Consider the following 27,221-nt stretch of genomic DNA (forward strand, 5'->3'; position numbering starts at 1 on the left):
AATTGCCCTGCTATCCAACATATTTTAAGGATGGAGAACACCTAATCATAAATCGTCACAGCATAAATATGATGAGTCAAATCAAAATGGAGTCTATTTCGCTCCCCTGATAATGAACCAGGTCTGAAGAGAAGAAAAATGATTTTTGCTACAATCTGGGCTTTGATATTTGACCACTTAAATGCTAACATCATTAAACAAGTTGCCAAAACACAAATACACAGCTGGTGGGAGGAAAATTTAATTAGAATTTGACAGCTGGGTCCTCTGGTTGGGGAGACTCCGAGGAGTCATTTCTTCCTTAAATACTGAATACAAACCAGACACCCAGCTGTTCCCCATGGCAGCTCCTGGGATTGGTGGAATTAAGAGTTGTAATGTTTTCTACCTCTACCTAATTTATTGTTCATTGTGTAAACCCGATATAGGAGTGAAGGTTGGGATATGCAACAGTCAGCATAACATACACCTACACACGTTTAGTCTTTAATAGTGGCTGATCTGATAGAAATTATTTGCAAGTCCTATTTCCCCAGTTCATATCATGGATTTGCAGATACTGAAGCATATACTCGATTTGGATGTTCTTGGGATCTAGAACTGGAGGTGATTGTAACTCAGTTTTTTCTTACCACTGATATATTATGTGGCAGCAAGTCAATTTTTTGAGTCCTAGAAGTTGCAGACATGTTCTCCTTGATAATCTATCCCTAACCTGGTCTTTCAGGTTTTCCAACAGTGCACTCATCACCACTGTAACTGAGTCCATCCAACTTTCTCCTGGTTGTCCTCTTGTTCTCATTCCTTCCACCTTTCCCAGCATTAGAACCTTTTCCAGAGAGCTGGGTTTTTGCATATTGTTTTCAAAGTAGGATAATTTGAGTGTAGTCAGTTTTGCCAGGCTGAATGAAAATTCTGGGTTGATTGTTTTGATGATGTATTTGTTAGTTTCCTTGGCTGTCCACAGTATCCTCAGGTCTTCTCCAACACTCCTGCTATTCTGTTTCTTCAAAGTCCTATTTTCACTTCCATAAATACCGTGGCTTGCACAATTCTGGTCTTTGTGGGTATAGATACATTACAAATTTTGAATATCTTTTCCAAGGCCTTAATGGCTGTTCCAGCAAATGGTAGTACACAACGTATTTCTTGACTGTTGTCCTTGGGTTAATAATAGGGCTTCAACACTAAGCAACAAAGTCAGAAAGGACATCACGTGACTGCATGGCTTAGCAACAGCAATTCCATCACTCCCGGTTGCTGCTGTCATGAAGCAGATCAATCTGGGTCATCAGATGATGATCTCATATGGTGGTCATTTTCAACTCCTGCTGGCTTACCTATAGAGTTTGTTTGTCAGAAGCCAGCAAAGGAAGTCACAAATGATGACCATATGGACACCGTGATGGTAGGAACCCCAAGGGCCAGTCACACGTATCACTCATTCGGCACCATTGCAGCCTTGAAAGGTTGCAAAATGAGTGGTTGTGAAACAAGGATCAACTCTTCTATTTTATTTCTTTAGTATAGGAGTCAGCATTTTTTTCCAACTCTTCATAGGGTTGAATGATCGTAGGCAAAAGAAAAAGTCACACTCTTGCTGGAGTTCATAAACTTAGAGCCATGCTGGCACAGTGGCTTGAATGCAGTATTGCAGGCTAATTCTGTCAACTGCCACCAGCTCGATTCTGACCGGCTCAAGATTGACTCAACCTTCCGTCCATCCAAGGTCAGTAAAATGAGGATCCAGACTGCTTGGGGAGGGGCAATATGCTGAAACCACTTAGAAAGGGCTGTAAAGCACTGTGAAGCAGTATATAAGTCTTATCGCCATTGCTATTAATACCGTGTTTCCCCTATAATAAGACCCTGTCTTATATTTTTTTGAACCCTGAAATAAGCGCTTGGCCTTATTGCCATGCGCTCAAAAGCTCGATTGGGCTTATTATCAGAGGATGTCTTATTTTTGGGGAAAACAGGGTAGATCTGGTCTAAAACCATTCCATTCAGGAAGAATGCAACAGGCACTCAGGCACCAAGTTGCCAACCACTGTTCTAATATCAATGAACTATAGTGGCCTTCCCCACTAGTGCATTCTGCATCATTTGCTATTGCTTTGCTTTGCACTTAGTCCTCTTGATCAGGGCAGTTCACAATTTAATTTGTCAAATAAATGTTTGTGGCTGCTGAATCATTCTTTTAAATTAAAACTTTAATAGAAAAAAAATAGTACACACACACATATGCATTGCCAGGGAATTCTAGGGAAGGAAAATGCCCCAATTACTACCTCACCACTGCTAACTTGCTAACATTGCAGCTGCTGTTGAATTCTTTGAAAAATTCTATTATGGCAAGACTCGGTAACCACAGTTTTTTGGCACACAAACCAAAGGATAAGATTCTCCAGCTTCTCAACCAACAGGACTTTATGTTCACAGAGTCCTGGAGGTTTGGAAGAGCTGCTGAAGGAATGGCTTTCTCGCAAGACACAGCTATGACCAACTTTCCTGAGGGTAGAAAGCGAGTCTTGGACTTGTGCGATGAGATTAATTTAATGGTTGCTGCTCTACGCAGAAACACATCCTTTCAAGATAACATCAGCATTTTTACCTTTGTTGAGCATTTCAGCAATAATAGGACAATGTCATCACCCTATCTGCGTTCCTCCTTTTGGAAAGATATTCTCGTAACACTACAAAAATATTTTTAATGCTGACAATACGGTGAGATGATTTTTCCAAGTTTGTAATTTTTTTTTTTTAAGAAACCATTTTATTGCACGCAGTTTAATGTATCAAATGTGAATGTAAGGATCAGCATATATGGTATAACATTTGCAAGCTGGAAAGAACCTGGAGGTCATGGATGTCCACAGAGGCTGTACAAAGTTTCTGCACTGAATAAAGAGGGTGACCTGGAAGAACAGAAGGAAGAATAGATGGGGAATGCCTACAAGAATGAAGAATAAAGGACGTGAGAAAGAATAAAAGGAAAATAAGGAAATGGGATAGTTTGGGAGAAAAGAAACACAGGCACTAGTGGCAAGAGGACCACAGAAAGGATGGAAGGGAAGGTAGGAAAATAATCCAAGGAGTCAAGTTATTTAAAAAAAGGCCCATAAATCCAATTATATTTAAATAAATATATTTGAAAGATCAGCCACTCAAAGCAACTCAGATGCACATGAATTCTCAAAAGAAGTACCGTTATGTGAAATAGCAGTATTAATTGTGGCAGCACAGCAATATCGTCTACCTAGCAATGCCTAATCTCTCACAGAGAGAAGCCCGAGACTTTTAGCAAAGACATGGGAGAGATCCAAGCATCTGTCAATTTTACGATCCTGAAATGCTGTGTCACAACCCCTAAAAAAATGGTTGCTAAATAAAATATAGAGAATATTTATTAACAAAATAGTAAAACTCAACAAAACTAAAAAAAAAAAAAACCCTAACAATCTGACGATATCCTTCCAAAAAAAAAAAAAACAACCCATTGTCTTGCCCTTCAAAAATAAATAATAAGGATCCACTGTCCCAAGATGCCAAACTGGAGCAGGGACACCATTCTGATAATTGGTCTTTTCTCCATCAAGTAATTCTTCTCCTGGAGGAAAGGATTATATATATATATTTTCTGCCTGCTGGAAACAGATCATGGACATAGCTTGAGGGAGATGAAAGTGACTTTCCGACATGTCTCAATTTTGATACTAGTGTACGGCAAAGAGAATTCAGCTTTCATTGGCCTCTGACATGAAATAAGATTACGAACAACTGTATCTAGGGCAAGGATCAAGATGTAAAAATAAAATGGAATACGTGTGTGTAAACATAAAGCAGAAATACTTTAAAAAGTTGTCCAATGCTTAATCCCAGTACTGGCCGATTCATGTTCCAACAGACACTGAAGCAGATGACACCACGTTATTTGATCTTCTTTCTTCTTGAGGTCAGTTGAAAATCCCTGGATCAACATAAGGGTAAGCAAGGAACTCTCCCAGCTTGTTGCCATCTGCATCATAATGGAGTGTTTGAAAACAGGCATCACAAAAGAATGAGGGCTCTTGTGGAGCAAGGCTGTCTTCATTCGTTACCCACCTGTAAGGTCCAATACCAAGAAGGTCACGTTCTGAAGATATGACTCCATTCATTCATTCATTCATTCATTCATTCATTCATTCCTTTGAAGCCGCATCAATAATCTGACTCTAATCAGCCTACAACCAACATACATATAACAGTATCGTAATTTTTTTAAAAAAATCAATTATTGATATTATCAAAAATACCTGCAATCCACAATTATATTATTACAATCATAACACCATAGTACCATAGGTTACCAACCAATGAAGATTCATCTCATGTTCAGGTACCTCTAACCCTGCTTGTCAGTCCCCAAATGCCCATTTAAACACACGTTTGCAGAGGCTCCTAAATATTAAAAATGGGCGAAGCTTGCCAATTTTAACTTTGAAAATAGATCTGTATCTAACCAGACTTCAGCTTTTTCCCCTGCATATTAAAGAAAGCTCTTGCTTGTAATTATGATTGCAACTTCAAAGGAAAAGTGAAGGACCAAGACAGTACATCTCTTCCTGCTTTATGTGAGAAGCACCAATACTATTAAAGAGTTCTCCACTCTTTCTGAGATTTTTCATTTATGGAGTAATATTAACAGTAAATAATCCAACAAATTACCTACAAATGTATTTCCTCACCTGACCTATTAAATGTTCTGTATTTTTTGGACTGTAAGATGCACCAAGATTTCAAAGAGCTAAGTAAGAAAAAAAAAAGGTGTTTGCTCTCCCCGGCCACCAGGAGCACTCTGCAAGCCTCCCAAACCCTCCTCGTGCCCCATTTTTCGCAAAAAACAGGCCAATTTTTTCGCAAAAATGGGACGAGCAGGGTGGGGCTTCAGGAGGCCAAAAATGGCTGTATTTGATGTACAGTATAAGACGCACCAACATTTCCACCCTCTTTCCCTCTTTTAGGAGGGAAAAAATGTGTCTTGTACTCTGAGAAATACAGTAGTTACAGTAGTTATATGGGCAACATGGAACAACATTCTTCCAGAGATTTGGATGACCCCAACCCTGGTGACCTTCTATAAGATTCTGTAAACCTGGTTCTTCTCAAACTCAGGCCAGTGTGGGATGATCCCATTCACAAGTGAAAAAGTGGAAGATATTATTATTAGTCATATTTCTATGCCGCCCACTCTCCGAGGACTCTGGGCGGCTTACACAAAAGACAGTATACTAAATAGCATATTGCCCCCACAATCTGGGTCCTCATTTTACCCACCTCGGAAGGATGGAAGGCTGAGTCAACCTTGAGCCGGTGAGATTTGATCCGCTGATCTGCTGAACTAGCAGTCAGCTGAAGTAGCTGCAGTACTGCACTCTAACCACTACGCCACCTCGGCTCATATGATGATTAGCCTTGGTTATTTAATTTTCTATTGTGGGTGTTTGTCTTGCTTTTTTATATATATATGGTTGGTTGCATAGTTAGCCAGACATTTAGACAGGATTTGACATTTTTATCCACCTACCCAAAGGATTTGGGATAGGTAGAAGTTGGGTTGTTCCATACTGTACCCAGAACTGCAAGGATTCTTCTTTGTCAGGTGTTGGCTGGTTCTTTGTGCTCTCTCCATTGATGGATTGGTAGAAATGATTGGGATTCAACTGAAAGCGGAAATATTGCCTACAACATGCAATTCAAGCTTTATATCTGCTGATCTTGGCTACGGTTGTTATTTGTAGCTTTCTTATTTCCAAGGCTTCCTTAATCTTCCTCGTTTCTAAGTAACATTTCCTGGATCAAGGATTCTTTGATATTCTTGTTCTTCAACTTCTTTCATCTGTTCTAGCCTGATCTGAATAGGTTGTTCTTATTTTGCAACCTGATCTACCATTTTGGTGGTACACTGTTTAGCTTTTTTTCTTGGTTGATTTTGCATCCAAGGTTACTCAGTTATAACTACAGCCCTGCTGTACCTTAGCTGGTTTGTTTCTTAGAGTGAGCTGTTGCTTATATTTTTTAAAATTATTATATTCTATCTATCTCTATTATACCTCTATCCATCCATCCATCCATCCATCTACCTACCTACCTACCTACCTACCCTGTTTCCCCCAAAATTAGACATTCCCTGATAATAAGCCCAATCAGACTTTTGAGCACTTCACAATAAGGCCAAGCGCTTATTTCAAAAAAATATAAAACAGGGTCTTATTTTTGGGGAAACACAGTACCTACCTACCTAATCATCTATGTCAAGGGACAGAACATATTTGATAACAACTTCCTATTTTCCCCACAACAACCATAAGAAGTGGGTTTGGCTGAGAAAATTGGCCCAAACTCACCTACCCCACTTTCCTATCTATAACTCACAGCCTCTTCTCTTTCTTACCCAGCACCTTACTTATTACATTAACCTGGCTTTAGTTTTGTTCCTTTATTTTTATGTTTCTAACCAACTGTAAGCTGTCCAGGGTTACTTCTGTAAGCTAGGCAACCATTTAAATAACTATATGGGGAAAGCAGAGAACACTACCTAGAATGAAGCGAATACACATCTCCTATGTTTTAAAATGAGAAGCTCCCTCTATTACTGAAAATAGTAAACATGTAGCACTGTTTGCAACCTACACTATTTCAGTAAGATGAAGGATTTGGCCTCTTACAATAAATCAACATTGTTTTACTCCTAATCATATCATTTGCTTTTAGTTAGAAATGTCACTTGGTTTGGGGTTATAGGTCAGAGATAACACAAGACTCCAAAGACTCCAAAGATAAATATATTATATTGGCATGGGTTCACATGCTAATTTTAGATAAATAATTAACTGCAAAGTGGCTCTCGTTTGTATTGCGTGCCTGAAATGGTTGTTAATGATATCAAATCTTCAGATTGGAAATTCAGTTTCCAAGGGCATAAAGAAGAAAACAAGGAAAACAAAATACTTGCTTAATCAATATATTTAAAGGCCGATTTATTTATGTTCTTGATGCATTTCAAGCAGTAATGTTTTTTCAAGACAATAGTCTAAAATAGTGTTGTCTAACTTTGGTAACTTTAAGGTAGAAAGCCACTTTGGTGAAGTCGTTAAGGCATCAGGCTAGAAACTGGGAGATTGTGAGTTCTAGTCCCATTTTAGGCATAAAGCCAGCTAGGTGACATTGGCCCCTAGGAAGGAGGCAATAACAAATCACTTCTAAAAAACCTTGTCAAGAAAACTGCAGGGAGTTATTCAAGCAATCTCCGAGAACTGGATATGAGTGAACAGAAGAAAAAAAGATGTTTGGATTTCAATTCCCAGAATTCCCCAAGGAAACTGGGAGTTGAAATCCACACAACTCAAAAATTTATCACTATTATAGAAAAACACTGCTCTAAAATGTAAATTGAGCAGAAAGCCTATTTCATACGCTACCACGGTGTCTTTCAAACTTGTCAACTTCGAGATTTCAAGTCCCAGAATTCCATGCTTGCATGCAGCGATTCTGATTCTTATTGTGGGTTGTTCAAATGTACTTTCTCCAGTGAAAACTGCGCTGTTACTCACCTGGCTGTGTACATTTTGCACACAAAACACTTTTTAGTCCATAGCCAATGTTTTTTGGTTAATAAGGGGTAGAGGCTTCTGTCTAGGCAGTCATCTCGATGAATAAGCCTTGCCAGATAAAAGATTGAGAAAGGAATTGATTAGGCTACACTAATACAATGAAAGGGAGAGAAAGTCAGACGCCTTTATAACAATTGATAATGTTCGTTTCAAGGCAACCAAGGCTGCAGAATAAGTATACACCTATCATTTCGAGAAAGCCAATGCCCAAACAAAGGAGCAACGGTGTACAGAAGTGAAGGAGGAAAAAAGAATCTGAATTCTCTTCAAATACCTTTCCACACGCAAATCAGCCTGCATGAATCAAACAAGAATGGTGGGGTGATTGGGGAGGAGATGAAAAGGTAATGGATCCCCAGAACACCAGCTGACAAAGCACAATTATAGATAATAACCCCCTTTGCAATGCTAACACATGAAGAATGGAAACACAAAAAAATCTCAAATTCCGAACAGGAACCCTCTTGGCAGAGACTCTGCCAAGAAACAGGGCCTTACCTGATATCTGTGATAATAACAATGTGCTCGCAATCTCCTTGATGACAATAAAGGTACGGGAAACCTATTTTTATGTTCAAATCATTAAAGGTGTAGTCTTCCATTTTAGTGGCCCGAAGAGTTCCATAACCTCGGTCACGAGATTCTGCCCACTCAGTAATTGTCCTGAAATTAGCAGAGACAAGATTTTCATTCTTTAAACTGATTTCCATTGCTACGCAAGGCAGTGTTAAGTGATCTTTGCCTCATTTTAGGACTTTTGTGCCACAGTTGTTAAGCAAATCACTGCAGTTGTTAAGAGAATCATTTGGTCATTAAGCAAATCTGACTTCCCCCGTTGATTTTGCTTGTTGGGAGCTGGCTGGGAAGGTTACAAATAGTGATCACATGACCCCAGGACAGTGCAAACGGTCATGAATATATGTCAGTGCAAGGCGCCCATATTTTGATCATGTGACCTTGGGGATGCTGCAACGCTCATAAATCTGAAAACTGGTTATATGCAAATTTTTCAGTGCCGTTGTAACTTCAAACGGTCACTAAATGAATGGTTGTAATTTGAAGACTATCATTATTTTTGCTATAGCAATTATCAAAGAGAAAGTCTGTAGAGATTCTCAGTCATCCAGGTCATGGCTGTCCCAAAGATGTTTTTCAGTAGGCAACTGGACTTACTTGTTTTTTCTTTTGAAGACATTTCGCTTTTCATCCAAGAGGCTTCTTCAGTTCTGACAGGATCCAAGAAGCCATTCCCCACTGTCCTGTCAGAGCTGAAGAAGCTTCTTGGATGAGAAGCAAAACTCTTCAAAAGAAAAAACAAGAAAGTCCAGTTGCCTTCTGAAAAAGCACCTTTGGGATATCAAAGAGAAAAAAAAAATTAATAAACCAGGTGTCCAAGCTAGAAAAGAAAACATGTTCCTCTCAATGAACAAAATGTTTTGTTTCAACAAGCTGAACAACATTCAAATTAAACTCTAGAGCATGATCCATGGGAACAAACAGATCAGATAGAAAAAACATGATACAATGAGTGTTGATTCTACTGCCTTAAGAGGAGAGATAGCATGATCAAATAGAACTTGTACAAAGGACAGTGAGATCCCCACGATTTTAGTAAGAGGCACCCTGTTCAAGAGCCAGGAGGCAACTTCTAATGCATTTAGACCAGTGGTGAAATGCAGCCGGCTCTATCTGGCTCCTGTGTGCTGGTAGCGGCGGGGGCAGGTGGTTCAGCGAGCCAGTAGCGGCGGCGGGGGGCGGCAGGAGGCTCCGACCCCCCAACTGGGATGTCTTCACGTCCTGCTTGATCCTCTGTGCATGCACAGAAGGCTTTGTGCATGCGCAGATGACAGCACGCGCATGAGTGAAGTGAGTGCATGCGCTGACAACAGCGTGCGCACATTAGTGAGCTGGTAGGAATGGTAAGTGCATTTTACCCCTGATTTAGACATGCAGCAAATTCCAACTGGAAGACTGCAACTTGTCCGGTGATAATTCTCAGAACTTCTGGCTACTGCACAGCACCAATATTTGGAAACCAAATATAAGAACCAGAATTAGAAACTCTTTTGAAAAAAAAAAGCATGCACTGAAGAGCATTCGGACAATAGAATCAATGGGCAAAAGAGCGATGTTTAATCCATGGAGTATCCAAGTCCCATCATTTTAAAAGCCTTGTCTCCACGGGTCAAGCTCCAAAATCAAGGGATCTGGGTTGGTAGAAGGCAAAAGTTTCCGTCTACTAACTGTCCTTTTTGTCTACTGTAAGCATATCAATCATCTATTAAGTCCTCATCAAGATGCAAACTAACATGGAAATATATATATCTTCTTAAATCAGTAAATTCAACCATATAGTTGCAACTAACTTGATGGAGAGGCAGTCAAAGTTAGTAAGACTGAGGTTCACAAATGTCAATTATTCTTTACCTGCTCAAATCTCTGCATTCAGGACTCCTGCTATCATTATAAAAAACACCTTCAAAGTAAAAGAAGGCAGACTTATAGAGATCCTGGGAGGAAGGAAGAAAGACAAGAAAAAAATATTAGTTTGCTAATTAGAATACACAGTATACCGTATTTTTCAGTCTATAAGACGCACTCCCCCCCCCAAAAAAAGTGGCTGGAAATGTATGTGCATCTTATAGAGCAAATGTTGCCGAATCCCCGCCCACCCAGAGGCCCCCACCCTTTGGCCTCTGCCTCCCAGCAATTTGCCTCCTTGCAGCAAACAGCAAATAGCCTGGTCAGCTTCAGCACAGCCTGATTTAGCATGAGGAGCTGATTGGCGGTTAGATCTGCCTCCCGGAATACTGCCGATCAGCTGTTTCAGGCTGGGGGGAACCACTGCCAGTGCCTATTGCCACCTCCGTGCATCCCATTTTTGGCCTGTTCCAGGTGGCGGGGACTGCTGTCGCTGCCTATTGCCACTGAATAGCGGGGATGCCCTCCACCTGGAATGGGCTGAAAATGGGACACATGGAGGCCAAAAAGGGGACACGCAAAGGCCGAAAACGGGGTGCGGCGATGACGGTGATGGGCAGCGACGGGAGCAATGGGCAATGGCAATCCCCGCAGCCTGGAACAGCTGATCAGCTATTCCAGGAGGCCAATCCAACCGCCAATCAGCTGCTTGTGCTAAATCAGGCTGTGCTGAAGCTGACCAGGCTGTTTGCTGTTTGCTGCAAAGAGGCAAATTGCTGAGAAGCAGAGGCAGATTTTTTTTTCTTGTTTTCCTCCCCAAAAGCTGTGTGTGTCTTATAATTTGGAGCAACTTATAGTGCGAAAAATACGGTATATGGGTGATATCACATCTTCATGAGCTCCAGTTAAATTTTTGAAATACCAACCAAACTCATTACTGCATCACATTATTAATGTGTCCAGTAGCCATGTTTATAGCAATAGCTTGACGTATTTTAAGGAAAAAAACAAAACTCTATAGAAGTTTCTACAAAGTGTAGTCCCGTGATGGTGAACCTATGTCACATGTGCCACAGGTGGCACACGGAGCCATATCTGTGGGTACGCAAGCGTTGCCATAGCTCAGCTCCAGCGTGCATGTGCGCACCAGCCAACTGATTTTAGGGCCTTCCGGGCCCACTGGAAGTCGGGAAATGGGACTGTTTCCAGCCTCCAGAGGGCCTCTGGGGGGGTGGGGAAGGCGTGCCCACACCCATAATTCAGTGCGCCCTGCCATCCACGCACCCTGCCCTCCACAGCCTGATGAGTCCAGTAGGCCCATTTTTTGCCCTCCCCAAGCGTCAGAGGCTTTCTAGGAGCTTGAGGAGGCCTTCCCCCCCCCCCCCAGTGATGGCTAACATTTTTGCCATTGTGTGCCAAAAGCGGGGGGGAGCGCGCGTGCATGTACGGGGGGCAGGGCACATTGAATTACAGGTGTGGGTACACACGAACGTGACACCCCATTCCACGTTCCCCCCGCTTTTGGCATGCAATGGCAAAAAGGCTAGCCATCATTGGTCTAGTCCTTTCCTTAAAACTCATCAAGATAACCTCATTTGTTTTCCCCCAGGAATTGATAAGCATATTTTCAAGGGATCAATAATTGAAAGTTTAAGGAACTGTTTTGGAATTAAACTTCCCTCTTTGGAAGTGCGTTAGAAATCAGTATTATGATACCTTGCTGATATTTTCTGGGGCCTGAGCAGGATTATTGCTGAACTCCCCACCAATCTGAAGGTCACTAACACAAGAAATGCAATCTCGAAGCTCGGTAAGTTTTTGGCTCCCTAGGATCAACAGTGTCTGATATGGCTTCCGAAGCTTATGCTGTAAAATAGAGAGGGCAAAGGAAGATCAATCAAAACATTTCTGACAGGCTGAATTTACACATCAGGTTAATTATCTAGATTATCTAGACCCTTTTCAGTCTGGCTTCAGGCCTGGCTACAGCACGGAAACTGCTTTGGTCACGCTGATGAATGATCTCTGGCGACCCTGAGATGAGGGTCATTCCTCCATCTTGGTGCTACTTGACCTCTCAGCAGCTTTCGATACTATTGACCATGGTATCCTTCTGGGACGACTAAGGGAGCTGGGAGTGGGAGGCACCGTGTTATGGTGCTTCTCCTCCTATCTCTCTGGTCAATCACAGTCGGTGTTGGTAGGAGGACAGAGGTCGACCCCTAGGCCCCTTGTTCGTGGGGTGCCTCAGGGCTCGGTCCTCTCTCCCCTCCTATTTAACATCTACATGAAGCCGCTGGGTGAGATCATCCGACGATCGGGGTGAGGTATCAGCAATACGCTGATGATACCCAGCTGTATATCTCTACCCCGCGTCAATTCAGTGATGCGGTGGATGTGATGGGCCGGTGCCTGGAGGCTGTGAGGGTCTGGATGGGAGTCAACAGGCTCAGACTTAACCCAGACAGGACTGAGTGGCTGTGGGTATTGCCTCCTAAAGACTATGTTGACTGTCCATCCTTGGTTCTGGGGGGGAAAAAACTGTCCCCCTCAGAACGGGTTCGCAATTTGTGTGTCCTCCTAGACTCACAGCTAAGATTAGAGCAACATCTGACAGCTGTGGTTAGGGGGACCTTTGCACAGGTTCGCCTGGTGCACCAATTGCGACCCTATTTGGATCAGGAGGCTCTCCTCACGGTCACTCATGCCCTTGTCACCTCACGGTTAGATTATTGCAATGCGCTCTACATGGGGCTATCCTTGAAAAGTGTTCGGAGACTACAGTTGGTCCAGAACACAGCCGTGCAAGCTGTCATGGGTGCACCTAGATACACCCACATTACACCAATTCTCCGCTGCACTGGCTCCCTATTGGTCTCCGGTCACAATTCAAGGTGTTGGTTATTATCTTTAAAGCCCTACATGGCTCGGGGCCAGGGTATCTTCGAGACCGCCTTCTACCGCATAACTCCCAACGACCGGTAAGATCCCACAGAGTTGGTCTCCTCCGGGTCCCGTCAGCTAAACAATGCCGGCTGGCGGGCCCGCATGGGAGGGCCTTCTCTGTGGCTGCCCCAGCTCTCTGGAACCAGTTACCTCCTGAGGTCCGGACCATCCCCACCCTATTGGCCTTCCGAAAAGCGGTGAAGACCTGGCTTTTCCGGCAGGCCTGGGGCCATTGATCTCGCTCTTGCGATCCGGCGAGATCCGGCCATGAATGGTGTGAATGAGTTTTAATGTTTTTAATGTTTTTAATTCTTAAATGTTTTTTATAATGATTTTAAATGCATTGTGAGCTGCCCTGAGTCTTCGGAGAGGGGCGGCATACAAATTGAATTAATAAATAATAATAATAAATAAATAATAAATTCATAGTTTGATTTAGTAAGTTGAAACCAGTCAATCAGCCTGTTGCAAGGAAGCAGTCAACTCTATCATTACTTCTCTGTATCTAAATGTATAAAAGGCCTTTTTGCTTTAGGCTGTTCCTTCCAAGAAACCAAGTTGGAGAATTACGACATATGGGATTTATATCAAGAAGGATACCAGATCTGAACTACCCAAATCCTGGGCGGCTATCTAGCAGTCATCTGGATTTTTGCAATCCAAATCTAGTAGCATTAATGAAAAATACGTTTGGGTGCAAACAACACAAACTTTATATAGGCTGGTTCCTGACATATTGTTCTTCATTTGGCTTTAGCTAAGTATATTCTATTCAACTGTAATTGTAATCAACAACCCACAGTTAAATAAACTCTAGCTTAGAGTGGCGTGTGATCAAGTCACAGAATCAGATCATTAGTGCAGATATTTCAATAGGGTTCCTATACTGATGGGCAACAGGGTTTTAAGTAAGAGTCCCTTTGACCTCAAATAGCCAAAAAATGGACCGAGCAGAAAACATCCTGCAGTCAAGAAGGCTACACACCCATTTGCACTCCTCAGGTGACCCTGAGGACACAAATAAATCTCCAAATTGCCTCAATGACTCTCTAAAAGAATGCAAATGACCAGCTGTCCCCACCATCCAGTCAGAGCTGAAGTAGTTCCTTGGATGAAAGAAAAACAAGGAAGTCCAGTTGCCTCCTGAAAAAGCACCTTTGGTTTACCTTCTAAGACAATTCTGGAAGGATTAGCACATTCCCTAATTCAGTGAGATCTAGCCAAAGGTGGAATAACTTTTCTTTAAAATAAAGGACATCTTGTGTCTTGAAATCTTTCTGCAGAAAAGTAGATTCTACTTTGTCATGTTGCCAAAGGACCACACATCAGCAGGCTATATAATTCCTCACACAAGATTCCCGCAAATAAATTGATCTATTTATTAAGAAGCCATTAAAACAGATGCTAAGCTCAATTTCCAACCTTTTGAAATATAACTGGATAAAAAATGTTGAGAGTTAACACAAGTTCAGCTTCGTCAATCATATTCCCAGGATCTTTTGGCCTTTTTCCAATTGCATGAGATTCCTAGGGGGGGAAAATACATTGGAATATTGAGTCAGATAATAGAGATCAAAACACCTGCATAGATATTCTATCTGCTGTTCCCAATCTTCCAGATATGTTGGGAAAGCAGGGCAAGTCTGTTTGAAGTACAGCTTGATCAAGCAATGTAAATGGTAAAAGTCATCTTAATGGAACGATTGCAATGGTTTTTGCATGCTAGATAAACAAACAGAAGGGCATGGCACTTACTTCCCACACAATCTGTCAAATTCCTAGGCTATGGACTGCCAATTAAATTGCCAAAATGTCACACTTTGTTTCAAATAAGACACAAGGTTAAGATGTAATATGCCACTTCCATCAAATGGCACCTTCTGACAGCTATTGGGGCAAAGCTTTCTTGTGATTAGAATGTAAAATCTGAAATTCTATCATTATTGTGTCATTGGAATAACTTCAATATATAATACAGGAAGGGCAGCAGGTGAGAAAGGAGGGCTTACCATCTCATGAATAAATGTTTCTTGTCTACATGCACGATCAACAAGGATGGTTTCTTCTCGCCTCTCCAGAGCTTTCTGCCGAATTCTACAAATGAGAAGAAAGAAAGAAAGAAAGAAAGAAAGAAAGAAAGAAAGAAAGGAAGGAAGGAAGGAAGGAAGGAGGGAGGGAGGGAGGGAGGGAGGGAGGGAGGGAGGAAGGAAAGAAGGAAGGAAGGAAGGAAGGAAGGGAGAAAGGAGTAAATGAAGACTCAATCATCCAGGCCAAAAGTATTTAAAAATGGTTAAATCATGGCAACTGGACCAAAGTTTATTAAAACAGTGACGTTTCATTACTCAACCAAGTAAACCTCTCAGTTTTAAGAAACTTTAATCCGGTTGCCATGATTTAATCTTTTTTTTTTAAAGACACTTTTGGCCTGGATGACTGAGTCTTCATTTACATGTTTTCCATTTTGGGGAGAAACTCCCCCCCCTCCCCGCACCACATTGGAACTCAACAATTTTTGATTCCAATGCAGTACGAGCTATCTGCAGAATACGGTCAAAACAAGTCAATATCATGTTCAGGATGATGCAAATAGAGCTCAGCCTGTTTTTTATCTGGGATTTTTAAAAAAAACAGGTGGAGCTCCAATCAACCACCACCACTACTACTAGCTGCCATCTTGAGCTTTTTGACTACACCCTGCGAGAAGCAATTACACAGAATGCTTTCATAACTAAGTGTCTTCTGGATATGTGGGATGATCCTGGGCAGCTCTGCAAAGCGTTTAATACAGGAGTAGTCCATCTTGATCAGCCATTTGGGATTTTGAGAAGATGCAGACATGCTCAGACAAAATCCATTTACCAGAAAGTCAGGTCAGAAAACTGTTCCCAATCACTCATTCTGACCCCTCATGCTTAACTTTTTCTCTCCCTTAACTTTGTCCATGGGCCTGTCACTGATTAATAAATAAAAGCTGGTCAATGACCAAAACTAATGTACTTTGACTTTAATTAGCAAACATTCATAATGTTAAAAGCTGATACTTTGTTTTTTAGTCTAGCGGTTTGCAATCTGATTATTAAAGACACTATGACACTGTGGCGGATGAGGAGAATTTCCTGGAGCCCAGGGAGGCATATGTGTACTCTGCATCGCTTATCCCTGATCCAAGATGGTTCAAAATACAGGTAGTCCTCAGCTTACGACCACAATTGAGCTCAAAACTTTTGTTGTTAAATGAAACATTTGTTAAGTGAATTTTGTCCCACCTTACGACCTTTCGTGCCACGTTTGTTAAGTGAATCACTGCAGTTCTTAAATTAGTAACATAGTTGATAAATGAATCTGGCTTCCCCATTGACTTTCCTTCTCAGAAGGTCGCAAAAGATAATCACATGACCCTGAGACACTGCAACCGTCATAAATATGCCGAGTGTCTGAATTTTGATCATGTGACTACAGGGATACTGCAAGTAAGTTTGAAAAATGGTTATAAGCCATTTTTTTCAGTTGTAACTTTGCGGAGACACTAAATGAACTGCTGTAAGTGAAGGACTACCCATACACCGTTTGAAGAAGGCTAATCACAGTTAAAGAGCAGTGGTAACTTTTAATGCTATTTCAGTATTCGATATAGATATCCTCCGCCCACTATACCTCAACGGGCGTTTGATAATTAGCCAAGGCTCCTCTTTTGTGATTGGACAACTCAGTTTGAAAGGGCACCAATGACATGCGTTCAACATTCCAAAGGTGTCCAGGGCCTTGCTGATTCAGCTTAAGGAAGACATAATAAATTACAAATTGCTTAGGAAACAGATTTAATCTGATAGCGAGAATGCAAAATAGGTTTCCCAGATGTAGGCAAGCTTTGCGCTAGCAAAAAAACCCTCAACAATACAGTAAAGGAACCAGTATTATGGAGGCATTATTAGAATCAAGTATGTGGTCATAAAATTATTGGGAAGAGTTGTAAACAGAATGTTTGGCTTTATTGAAAGGGCCTGTAAACAGAAGGTCACCCAAGGCATTACAGCGACAAACACAGCATCTCTTTGCATGTTAGCATACAGTGAAATACAATTATGACAATTTGTTTAAATTTAAATTAAATTTAGTACTGAATGATGACCTAAAGTCTATGTTAGCGGTATGCAATCAGGCAAACTAACTGAATTAAGCCATCATAGTTTGTCTGCTTTGGCTTGGCATGTTGTATCCATCTGCTCATTGCCTTAGTTCATAAACAGTTCTTAAAATTACTGATGGATTAGAACAAACTTCCAACTAATCAGAATTGCAACTGAAGATATAATTCAACATACTTAAGAGTTATTAAGTTGGTATCTTCAGGTATCACTTCTGTATCTTCTTTATCAGAGCTCTTCAGTGCAGCAATGCTAAAAACAATTCAAAATTAATTCTATAATTGCAGGAAAAGTCAACTTGTAAATATATAAAAATATACAGAAACATACAGCTACATGTACAGTAGGAAGTAAAATTAAACAATTGCCAAGAAAATATTTTCGGACCAGATAGCTAATGCTATTGTAGACTTCTCTTTTAGAAGCATAAACGGTATGGCTGGATTCACAGATTACAGTAAAACACAATGTAATCAGGTTTTTCTTTGATGAGTGTGTTCAATAGACCAGCTATTGTGGTTTATGTACAATATTTATGGCCTAATGGGTTGAACTGAACCCACAAAATTGAAACCTGTTACCATGGTTCAGCAAATAGACTATGACTCAAGTCTAACCTTCAGCCATTGGTAAAAAAAAAATAGACTATTTTTCATAATTGGAATGAAGAAAGCCAACCATTTATTACTTCCAATTCCTGTTAGCTGGTACTCATCTGAAAGATAAATCATCTTTTATGCTTAAAAAAGTAAGAAGTAAAATTTAAAAATTAACAGTTCTATAATACAGAAACGTACATTAGACAAAACATTCTCTACCAGACTACGGATAACTTCTACAGCTAGTACTGATTTTGTATAGAAGAACAGCCTTTTTTTAGTAAAACTAGTTACTATTTCCTGTTTCTGTTAGTAAAAAATCAGGCATTTCTGTATTAAGAAATATGGAGTTGAGACAAAAATTAGCAGCTCCAAATCTGCCTCACTCATAATATGTTTTGAAGCTTTCCCATGACCCCAACATCATCTTAATGGTGTACATTCTCTTTCCCCACATCTTTGGCTGCAATAAAAAATATATAAAGTATACAAAATAGAACATCAGGAGAAATGTCTTGTTATGTAAGGACTCTATTTTAAAAGATAAGAATTGGTCTCCCTCAAAATAAAGTCCTTCTCCTTCTACTTGCTTCATACCATGTCTGACCAGAGTCTTTCCTAAAAAATAGCCAAAATAGAAAGTGCCTTGCAAAAGCTGTTTGTACAGAGCCCAATAGATTGCAATATCTGACTTGGTCAGTTGAACTATTTGCATTTCATTTTACAGCAGGGTGTCAAGATATAGGCACACACGTAGCATAACGTTATTCTAAAGGACTCAGTGTATGTTCATGTGGAAAGAAGACACCCAGAGGTCACAGTGCACATGTAGAGTTAACATCTAAATGTTTGATTTTTAGAGAAATTACTATGTGTATCTCAATAACTGTGGGCTTGGCACAACAACCAAACAGAACAGGTACAGTGTCAGCGTCTCACCACTGACATAGAAAGGAAGATTGTACAATTGCAATGATAAGATAAGCCCTAGACTTTTGCCTGCTAAATCCCTTTGAAGCTCAGTCACCGTGGAAATGAAGGGAGGGGGGACATTCCTGTGAAATGACTAGACAAGAAGTCAGGAGAGTGACTTGGAAGATAGCCAATAAGAAGCAGATAATTGGGGATCGGAAAGGGAGGGATTGGAGGGGAAAAGGTCAGTCTTGTCCGCATCGAGTCATGATCCGGTTGCTGTGCTCAAATAAAGAAAAGATTTCCTTAAAGATTGGCAGTTTGGAAATTCATTTATTTTGAGATAGCATCGAAGTCTGACAGACGGACAAGACTGACCTTTTGCCCCCCAATCCCTCCCTTTCCGATCCCCAATTATCTGCTTCTCATTAGCTCTCCCCCCAGGCACAGAGGTCTTCGCGCACCTGACCGAGACAAGGGGAGTCCCGGATGATGGAGACCCATCCCCCGACTTGTATGACAGTGAGGACGAGGGTGAAAACGACCCAATGGTGAGTGGACCCATCCACCCTTTCCTTTTCCCCATACGCCTAACAGCCCCAAAGACAGGTACCCAAGAGACTTTCCAAGCCCTGATAGACTCGGGTTGCACTAGGTGCCTGATTAATCTACCCACAGTCCTAAAATTGGGAATCCGAGCTAAGAAGCTCAACCACCCAATTTGATTTGAGCAAGTTGATGGGACCCTCAAAGGCGGACCTCACGCCACCCACCTGACCGAGCCAGTGAAGCTAAAACTAGGGGATCACTGGGAGACGATACGGTTCATAATAGCCCCCAAGATGACCGACCCAGTCATACTGGGACTTTCCTGGCTAGACAAGTGGTGTCCAATTATCTGGTGGCAAGAGGGCACCCGCAGATTGAGGATAGCAAAAGGGCCTCAATCTCTGCCGTTCCAACCAGGACAAACACCCCCCACACTCGAGCCCCAACATCTCCCGCCTGAACAAAAGAAGATGGCACCGACGCAAGGGCCCCTCTGGAAGGGCACCGCGAAGCAGCTGGGGCCCACATCCAACAGCACCCATGAAACAGAGCAGATACCAAAAGACTACCAAGACCTAGCAGAGGTATTTAGCGAGACCGAGTGTGACGTCCTACCTCCCCACCGCGATGCCGACTGCACCATCGAAATCATCCCTGGGGCGAAACTACCTAAACCTAAATTATATGCCATGACGCCCCGTGAAATGCAAGAAATGCGAAACTACATAGACAAAAACCTACAAAGAGGTTTCATTGAGCCAGTCAAACCGTGGGTCGCAGCACCGGTCCTCTTCAAAGAAAAGAAAGACGGCTCTATGCGTCTTGTAGTTGACTTTCGGGGATCAATGCGGTCTGCATACACAACTTATATCCCCTCCCACTCATGAAAGACATGCTAGCCCACCTGGCCAAGGGGAAGATTTTCACCAAACTAGACATCCGCGAAGCCTACTACCGAGTACGCATCAGGGAAAGAGACGAGTGAAAGACAGCGTTCAACTGCCCCCTGGGAAGTTACCAATTCAAGGTGATGCCATTTGGGCTACAGGGAGCCCCAGCCGTGTTCATGCAATTGAAAACGAAGTTCTACATGACCACCTGTACAAAGGGGTCCTCGTCTACCTAGATGACATTCTCATCTACACGGAGACCATAGAAGAACACATACTCCTCATACGCAAAGTACTAGAAAAACTGCTGAAAGCGAACCTATGTCAAACTGTCAAAATGCGAGTTCCACTGATCGCGTCTGGACTATTTAGGTTACCGAGTGTCAAACGAGGGGATAGAGATGGACCTGGCTAAAGTACAATCAGTCCTAGACTGGCGACCCCTTCGCACCCGCAGGCAACTACAGAGCTTCCTGGGGTTCGCAAATTTCTACAGGCAATTCATCCCCTCCTTTGCAAGAATTGCCAAACCTCTGATGGACGTCCTAAAGACAGGGAGTCCGGCAACGAAACCCCGCCCGGGACAGCCTCTACAGTGGGACCCGGCCTGCCAACAAACAGTCGAGACACTAAAACAAATGTTTGCAAAAGAACCTGTCTTGAAGCATCCTGACCCCAAACAACCCTTCGTCATCCAAGCAGATGCCAGCAATGTGGCAGTAGGGGCAGTCCTACTCCAAAAGAACAGCCAGGGGGACCTGCAACCTTGTGCCTACACATCCCGCAAACTCACCGACACAGAGAGACGATGGGCGGCGTGGGAAAAAGAAGCATTCGTGGTGGGATGGGCGCTGTTAACCTGGCGACACCTGCTAGAAGGAGGCCAGACACCATTTGAGGTTTGCACTGACCACAAAAGCCTGGAGGCCCTCAAATCCCCACAGAAGTTATCGCCCAGGCAAGTCCGGTGGGCCCAATACTTCAATCGCTTCAACTTTGAGCTAAAGCACATCCCAGGGGGGAAGAATGCCTCAATACAACAGTGAACGTGAGCAGATAGTGAATCCCATCATCCCTTCTGCCCAAGGTGTGGGCCAAGTAACCACCAGACAGCAGCATCGAGACCAGCAGGGGCAACCCACAAGTGACCTAACGACAAGGCTCAAGGCAGAAACGTTGGCGGACCCCTGGTTCCGAGACAATCAACATCTCTTGACAAAGAGAGATGGCCTAGCATGGAGGGGGACAAAACTTTATGTCCCAGAGGCCTTACGCACCTTGGTCCTCAAGAGAAGTCACGATTCAAACCAGCGGGACATTTTGGCTTCCTAAAGACTCTGCACTTAGCACGGAGACAGTTTTGGTGGCCCCACATGAGAAAAGACGTAGACAGCTATGTAAGAAGTTGTACCATCTGTGCCATGACGAAAACCCGACCAGGGAGGCCCCCGGGGCTGCTACAGCCAGTAGCTGAACCGTCAAGGCCATGGGAGATTGCTATGGACTTCATAGTCGAACTGCCGAGGAGCAGCGGAAGCACAGTGATCTGAACTGTAATAGACTTATTCTCCAAACAGGCACATTTCTTACCCTGCAGCAGACTACCCTCAGCCCGCCAATTGGCCAAACTGTTCGTAAAACACATCTACCGCCTGCACGGAGTACCCAGAAGAATCATCTCCGATCGAGGTGTCCAGTTTACAGCGAAGTTCTGGAGAGAATTCCTTCGATCCATAGGATCATCCCAAGGCCTCAGCTCAGCATTTCACCCGAGCACCAATGGGGGGGGGGCAGAGAGGTTGAATGCCATGATAGAGCAGTACCTGAGGTGCTACGTCGACTACCAACAATCGAACTGGGCGGACCTCTTATCGTTTGCGGAGGTCGCATATAACAATGCTGTCCACAGTAGTACAGGACTAACCCCATTTAAGATAGTGAGCGGCATCGATTTTGTCCCCATGCCAGAGTATCCAAGGGAGCCTCCTTCCTCAGTTACCTTAACCAAATGGATGGCAATGCTGAGAGAAACCTGGGAGAACGTCAAGAGGGCATTAGACAAGGCAGCACGGTCTTATAAGAAACAAGCAGATAAGCTCCGAGCCCCCCAGAGGCCGTTCCAAGTAGGGGAGAAGGTCTACCTCTCCACCAAGTACTTGAGACTCAGACTCCCGACCAGAAAACTTGGGCCAAAATTCATAGGACCATTTCCAATAGTAAAAATAATCAACCCGGTCACAGTACAATTGCAGTTGGCCCGGTTACTAGGGAGGATACACCCTGTTTTTCACAGTAGCCTCCTGAAGCCTGTGGTAGGGTCAACTTTAAGGCTGGTGCCACATGATCCCCCAGGGCCCTTGATTGTTGGAGGCCAGACCCACTATGAAGTACAGCGAGTCTCGATTCGAGGTGGCACAGAGGGTGCCTCCAGTACTTAATTAAGTGGAAGGGTTATCCAAGCTGACGGCCTCATAGCTAAATTCCATGCAGATCACCCGGACAAGCCAGGAGGGGGTGGGGTACACCCCCGGATGGGGTAAGGTGCTAAACTTGTTGTTTATCTCACGCAGGCCTCACGGAGAGAGTGAAGGGAGAGGGGCCGGATGTCAGCGTCTCACCGCTGACATAGAAAGGAAGATTGTACAATTGCAATTACAAGATAAGCCCTGGACTTTTGCCTGCTAAATCCCTTTGAAGCTCGGTCACCGTGGAAATGAAGGGAGGGGGGACATTCCTGTGAAATGAAGAGACAAGAAGTCAGGAGAGTGACTTGGAAGATAGCCAATGAGAAGCAGATAATTGGGGATCGGAAAGGGAGGGATGGGGGGCAAAAGGTCAGTCTTGTCCGCATCGAGTCATGATCCGGTTGCTGTGCTTGAATAAAGAAAAGATTTCCTTAAAGATTGGCAGTTTGGAAATTCATTTATTTTGAGGTAGCATCGAAGTCTGACATACAGACTTCAACAGATGGTTAGGACTGCACAAAAACAACTGCAACCAGCCTGCCTTCCATTGAGGATCTATACGCTGCACGAACCAGAAAGAGGACTGAGAAAATATCTACAAACCCCTCACATCCTGGACATAAACTGTTTCAGCTTCTCCTCTCTGGACGCCACTATAGAGCATTGCATGCCAAAACAATTAAGATTCAAAGATAGTTTTTTCCCCCTGTGCCATCACTCTGCTGAATCCCAAATTCTCACAGCACTGTCCTAGGCCTAAATATATTTATCCATGTAGTAGGCTGCATTGATATTACCTTCTCATCTTTCCTACTGTCCCTTCTTTTACTGGTATCTATGATTTATCACTTGTTGTTGTATATTATGATTATGGCTGTAACTACAACCTATGATATAGGACCTATCACTTTGTTGTTTATATGTACACTGACAGCTTATACACCAGAGACAAATTCCTTGTGTGTCCCAAATACACTTAGCCAATAAAGAATTCTGTTCTGTTCTGTTCTGTTCCTTTCAGTTCCGCTCCGTCCCGTCCCGTCCCATTCCCATCCCCTCTAATACTAAACAGAGCATTCCCATTAAAAAGAGAGGCAACACCCTCAGATGATCACTGGGATGACTTGGGATCCATTCCTCTCTCATCCTAATCTCACAGGGTTGTGGCTATATGGAAAAATAGGGAGGAGAGAACATTGTCTCCACAACTTTGAAAGCACCAGAATGAAAGGTGGAATAGAAATCAAATTATTGTACTTTTTCTTTGATACCGTATACATTTTTGCTGCAGTGGATAAGGACAAACACCACGGCTGCAATTCCAAAGAAAAGATGAACAGTTAGAAGAATTCCAGGACTGACAGCATCCCTGTCACCCTTCAAACACAGGACTCTGAATCTATTTCAGTCTTCATCCAAAGTTTTCAGTAGTCAATGACAAAACCCAGCAGACAATAATAACTGGTCTATAATGTAGCTTAAGTACATTTGAGGGAAGCTACAATTCCATTTTTACCAGTATGGTTTTATTGATTGACTGAATATGTGCCAGCAAATCCGTATCGACTCTTTGCATTATAGTCCTCCATTAATCTCAGAGAGGCTTAATTCTAAGCAAATATATACATGATCAGGCTGAAAGTATAATTAAGACGGCAGAGCTATGTTTACACTGGAAAAAACCACGAGTCCCTGAATTTAATAAGAATTGATTAAGTGAGGAGAGAATTCAAGGGGCGTTAACGTTGGCCAATTAAGGAAATTAAGCAGAGTGGGTTTTGATATTCCAGGGAATATCAAGATGGAAAGCTTTTCAAAAAATATTTTAGAAAAAAGGTAAGGACAAAGCACTTTCATACTTATTCTAAAAAAACCCCTGCACAAATACGTCTCCATCCTTCATGTCTTTCCGGAAGTTCCTCAAAACTTAACTGTGTCAACAGGTTTGGGGTCTTAAGGACTTAATGATTTAATAAGGTAGCTATCTCGTTTATAAGATCTAATGCTTTCTCTTAGCCCTTTAATAATATTATTAACGTTTTAACTATGGAATGTTTTTATTATTTTATGTTTACAGAATCACATTTTGAGAGATGGTTGGCCATACAAATATGGATCCATGGACGGATGGATGGATGGATGGACGGATGGAGCAAGCAAGCAACCAGGAACATGTGTGGATGAGCTGTAACTGATGATAGGTTTGTTCGTACATAAACCACGAACAAACACAGGTTTGTTCTTTACGATTTATATTGTGTAGGAAGAAATTTCCTTCTGGGTTCTGCTCCAAGTGGGGAAAAAGACACTGGAAACATGGAGACTGCTTGGAAAGATGGTTTAATAGTGGACAGGATCACATGGTTTGAGTTCCTGAACAGAAAAGGGGTGAGATACAGCGAGTCCCCAGGTTTTATGCTCTCTGGCTTTGAACTTCCTGGGGCCCAGAAAGAGTATCCTGATTGGTTGTCAGACTCCCAGGGGGTGGGGGTCTTAGCTAGCCTTGCTGGCTGATGTAATCTTCCCAGGTGCCATGTGGTGAGTTGCTAGATGGGTCCCATTGTGTTGCAGATGTCCTTTGACAAAGGATTGGGTTTCTGCCTCTGGCCCATTAACAAAGGGTGGGGGCAGGAAGGTGGGAGCTGCTTTGTCTTTAAAACATGCTTCTCCATTTCTCATCCAGGGAAACATAATATTCTTACTTTTTAATATTTCCCAAAATATTTCATTCTTCTAGGAAAGGGGTGGGTGCTAACTTCCTACAATTGTTTTATTTAGTTTCCTAGTATGATGTATGTTGATTATTTAGTATCCTATGACTATCACTGAGTGTTGTATCTTATTATTTATGATGAGTGTATTTTTATGATGACTATGATCATGATTTATCACGTATAGCTTTTATGTACCCTGAGAGCTGATGCACTGAAGACAAATTCCTTGTGTTGTCCAATCACACTTGGCCAATAAATAATTCGATTCTATTCTATTGTAAAACTGAGATCAAAACAAAAGGCATTCAAGTGATGAGATTTAAACTGTAGGTCTCAAAATTGCAACTCGACACAGCTAGCCAGGAAGCGGGATGAGCTACCTGCACACAGCTTTCAGCTCTGCCACGATCTCCGGCGTGCAGAGAAAATCCTCCATCACCGCCGCCTCGTCGTCCGCAGGTTCTGCCTGCTGGAGAGACACGTCTTGCTGGCGCAGCGCCTCCTTCCAAAGAGACCCAAAAGCGCCCACGTGGAACGCCCGAGTATTCAGATCCACCGTCTCATAATCGGGGATATTACTTCTGGACCCCGTGCTGCTTCCAGCCATTTTTGCATCAGGATTTAGCCCAGAGGAGACGAGATGTGAAACGGATGTGGGGCCCCAGTGGCTTCTGGGACTTGTAGTTTCTTTCCCTCCAAACGGCAGAGAGACTTGACGCCGTTCAACATGGTACTTCCGATGTTGCTTGAGCTATAGCTTCCAGAGGACTCAGCCAATAAGATCAACGATAAGGAATGCTGGGAGTTGTAGTTCGAATTCATCGGAGGGTTCCTCAGGAGCCGGGTGCTCGTTCAAGGGATTGGAAGCGTTCGCTGATTTTTTCCCCCCAGCGAATTGTGGAAATAACCAGGTGTCCCACTCCTGTGTGTGCAGATTATTTTTCTATATCTAAATAACAATCGTGCAAAATTAGAAAAGAATGAAGCCAGAGCGGCAGTGATTGTCTACGCCCACTAGATTGTGTCTAGCTTTAAATTCTGCTGTAATTTTACATCATTTTAAAAATCGTGCTATTTAGGTTGACACATTCTGTACGCTTTATTAAAAAGCTAGGACACAAGTTTTATATATATGTGTGTGTGTGTGTGTGTGTGTGTGTGTGTGTGTGTGTGTGTGTAGAAGAATAAACCTTGGGAAAGAATTGCTAGGTGAATAAAAACGCCAAATCTAGTCTAAATATCTGGCTGACTGTGCTAATAATAGTAACAACGACAACAATAATAATTAACCACTTTTTTAACTTTGTAAAAAAACACTACTTAGAACTGCCTATATACTTCTTAGATGTTACCTTGACAGCTCTTAGGTTCTTGGTTAGGACCTGAACTTTTAAGTCTTTACCAGTCGCAGAGAAGAGAAGAGAAGAGAAGAGAAGAGAAGAGAAGAGAAGAGAAGAGAAGAGAATTCTTTATTGCCCAAGTATGAGTGGACACAGAAGGAATTTGTCTTGGTGCATATGCTCTCAGTGTACATAAAAGAAAAAGATACATTTGACAAGAATCATAAGATACAACACTTAATGATAGTCATAGGGTTCAAATAAGCAATCAAATCATATTAGGAAACAGTCGATATAAATCATATAGATACCAGCAACAAGGTTACAGTCGTAAGTGGGAGGAGATGGGTGATAGGAATGATGAGAAGATTAATAGTAGTGCAAACTTAGTAAATAGTTTGACAGTGTTGAGGGAATTATTTGTTTAGCAGAGTGATGGCGTTTGGGAAAAAACTGTTCTTGTGTCTAGTTGTTCTGGTGTGCAGACTGTTAATTGAATTGAAGATTAAATAATAACAATAATAATAGATATAGCAACCTGATTAAGAACACTGACATTTAGTACTGAATAATGACCTAAAGTCCCTT

The 27,221-nt window shown here is 42.4% G+C and overlaps 1 protein-coding gene across 4 annotated transcripts in view; it reads right to left on the reverse strand.

Annotated features, from left to right (window-relative positions):
• Positions 1–3,131: 3,131 nt before the first annotated feature.
• Positions 3,132–27,221, reverse strand: part of SNAPC3 (small nuclear RNA activating complex polypeptide 3) — a 39,194-nt gene continuing 15,104 nt past the window's right edge. Inside the window, exons 1-9 of one of the 4 annotated variants that reach the window (XM_070935544.1) lie at positions 25,674–25,906; positions 17,342–17,416; positions 15,029–15,113; positions 14,442–14,546; positions 11,790–11,939; positions 10,080–10,162; positions 8,151–8,315; positions 7,593–7,700; positions 3,132–4,104 (exon numbers count right to left, since the gene is read on the reverse strand). In XM_070935544.1, the coding sequence (XP_070791645.1) occupies positions 3,957–4,104; positions 7,593–7,700; positions 8,151–8,315; positions 10,080–10,162; positions 11,790–11,939; positions 14,442–14,546; positions 15,029–15,113; positions 17,342–17,416; positions 25,674–25,900 (1,146 nt within the window). In that variant the 5' untranslated portion in view covers positions 25,901–25,906 and the 3' untranslated portion in view covers positions 3,132–3,956. Of the gene's footprint in view, positions 4,105–7,592; positions 7,701–8,150; positions 8,316–10,079; positions 10,163–11,789; positions 11,940–14,441; positions 14,547–15,028; positions 15,114–17,341; positions 17,417–25,673; positions 25,907–27,221 lie in introns of those variants that run through there. The other 3 variants (XM_070935547.1, XM_070935545.1, XM_070935546.1) reach the window with 3 other exon arrangements.

This window comes from Pituophis catenifer, unplaced genomic scaffold (assembly GCF_029215685.1).
Source record: "Pituophis catenifer annectens isolate HBS135680 unplaced genomic scaffold, rPitCat1.0.hap2 SCAF_2, whole genome shotgun sequence".
NCBI lineage: Eukaryota > Metazoa > Chordata > Lepidosauria > Squamata > Colubridae > Pituophis > Pituophis catenifer.